Here is a 1,800-nt window from a genome sequence, read left to right on the forward strand (position 1 = left end):
TCAGCAGCAGGAACAGACACTGCTCTCAGCAAGCAGCCTAGAAATGTTCCCTGTGGAAAAACAAAACACCAAAAATCCTCCTTTTTCAACAGGGAAAGAAAATGCTGGACCACCTGGTGAAAAGAAACAAGTGCTGAGCAAAGCATGGCATGAAAGTAGCTAAACAGCAGTTAATCCTCTTTTATGCCACTGGGATGAAAGCAGTTTAGTGAGGCCCATGAGACTACCCCAAGCTCAAGCCAGGGGATTTCAGCCCCAGGTCCCCAGTACTCACTCCCTGCCAGCTCCCAGCCAAGTGCCATTTCCCCTCTTCCCTGTCTTTCCGGAGAGCCCAATTAGCAATTAATCACCAGACAGTGAGAGCAGCTCCTTCTCTCAACGTGCCACTGAGCCAAACTTGAGAAAAGTTTCCGAGTTTCTTTTTTTAAAAAACAGTTTTCTCCCCTTAAAGGCAGCCACAAACTCAAAGCAAGCACAAACACCTGTAAAAGCCCACAGCAAACCTCCACCTGCAAAAGCAAGCCCAGCTCTGCTGCCAATCCATGGGGCAGCCTGTCCATGGGGCAATCAGGCACTGGTCTCTGCCAAGCACAGCCAGAGCAGCACCCATGTGCCAGCACCTCATCAGTAACAGCAATAGCCTCTCCCTCTCCATCAGACACATCCATTTGCACCCCTAACAGCCCTGACATGCAGCTCAGGGGCAGGTGACCCCTCTTCCACATGCTCAAAGCTCCAGTGGATGCCAGGGGGACACTCCAGGGCACAGTATGAGTGCTGTGCTTCTGCATCAAGGCAAGGAAAGCCACACCACTCTGCCCTGTCCCTGCCTTCTGGTGCCAATACATGGTGGACATCCTTGGTCAGACACCAGATCAGCCCCTTGAGGCCCCCTGAGTCTTCAAGGAATTATGCTGTTCCTCACAGCACCTCCTAAGACTTTGGTATCCTGCATCGGTCTCTGCTGTGTCGCTGGGATCCACCACCTTATTTGTACGGGGTGCCTGGTGCTCATCAAGGAAGAGGTGCCTGGCAGGAGTCACACTGCACAGGGAGCCGAGCCCCTACCCTGATCCCTCTGCCTCCCCCTGCAGATGGTGACCCACCTCACCAGCAGGAGCAGGGCTCTGCACACCTCAGGGAATGGTGGAGCAGGGCTCTGCATACCTCAGGGAAACGTGGCTACAGCCACCAGAAACCCTGAGATGTTGCTACTCCACCACCTACATCCCACTGGGTCAAAACAACCCCAGCTCATGGTTCAGATGATGGCATTATGCTGGCAGGTTGGCATCCTCTCTTCAGATTCATTGCTTGGAAATTGCTTAGAAGCTGCTGCTAGAGGAGACCATGGCCAGACACGGAGGTTGCAGAGACAAGATGGATCATGGAGGGACACTAGTGACCAAGCATCCCCAGGATTAACTGGAGCCAGGGCTGCACTTACCTCCACCATTCTTGTAGCAAAGGTAGGGGAAGCGCCAGACATTTCCCAGGCCAATGATCTCCCCAGCCACAGACAGGACATACTCCAGCTTGTTGTTCCACTGCCCTCGCTCCAGGGTCTTGTCCTCCTCCTCCTTCTCCTTTTCCATGCTGGAGTGTGCAGGCACCGTTTCACCATTGCTGACAGCGCCAGGGACTCTGTAATCCATCCCACCTTCAGAAAGAGTTTCCTCCATTACATTCAGCACAAGTCATGCAACAAGGCAGAAATTTAGGCTACAGGAGGCAAGAGGATGTACACACACACACACAAGCTGAATTGTTCCTCTCTTGCTCCTGACACCTATTCCTGCT

At 52.9% G+C, this 1,800-nt stretch overlaps 1 protein-coding gene across 2 annotated transcripts in view; it reads right to left on the minus strand.

Moving 5' to 3' along the window:
* SLC6A13 (solute carrier family 6 (neurotransmitter transporter), member 13) overlaps positions 1-1,655 on the minus strand; it is a 31,778-nt gene extending 30,123 nt beyond the window's left edge. For both annotated transcript variants that reach the window (XM_009995195.1, XM_009995194.1), the window contains exon 1: positions 1,448-1,655. In XM_009995195.1, coding sequence (XP_009993497.1) covers positions 1,448-1,655 — 208 coding nt within the window. The remainder of the gene's footprint in view (positions 1-1,447) is intronic.
* Positions 1,656-1,800: the final 145 nt, after the last annotated feature.

Source organism: Chaetura pelagica, unplaced genomic scaffold, assembly GCF_000747805.2.
Source record: "Chaetura pelagica isolate M959 unplaced genomic scaffold, ChaPel_1.0 scaffold343, whole genome shotgun sequence".
Taxonomy (NCBI): domain Eukaryota; kingdom Metazoa; phylum Chordata; class Aves; order Apodiformes; family Apodidae; genus Chaetura; species Chaetura pelagica.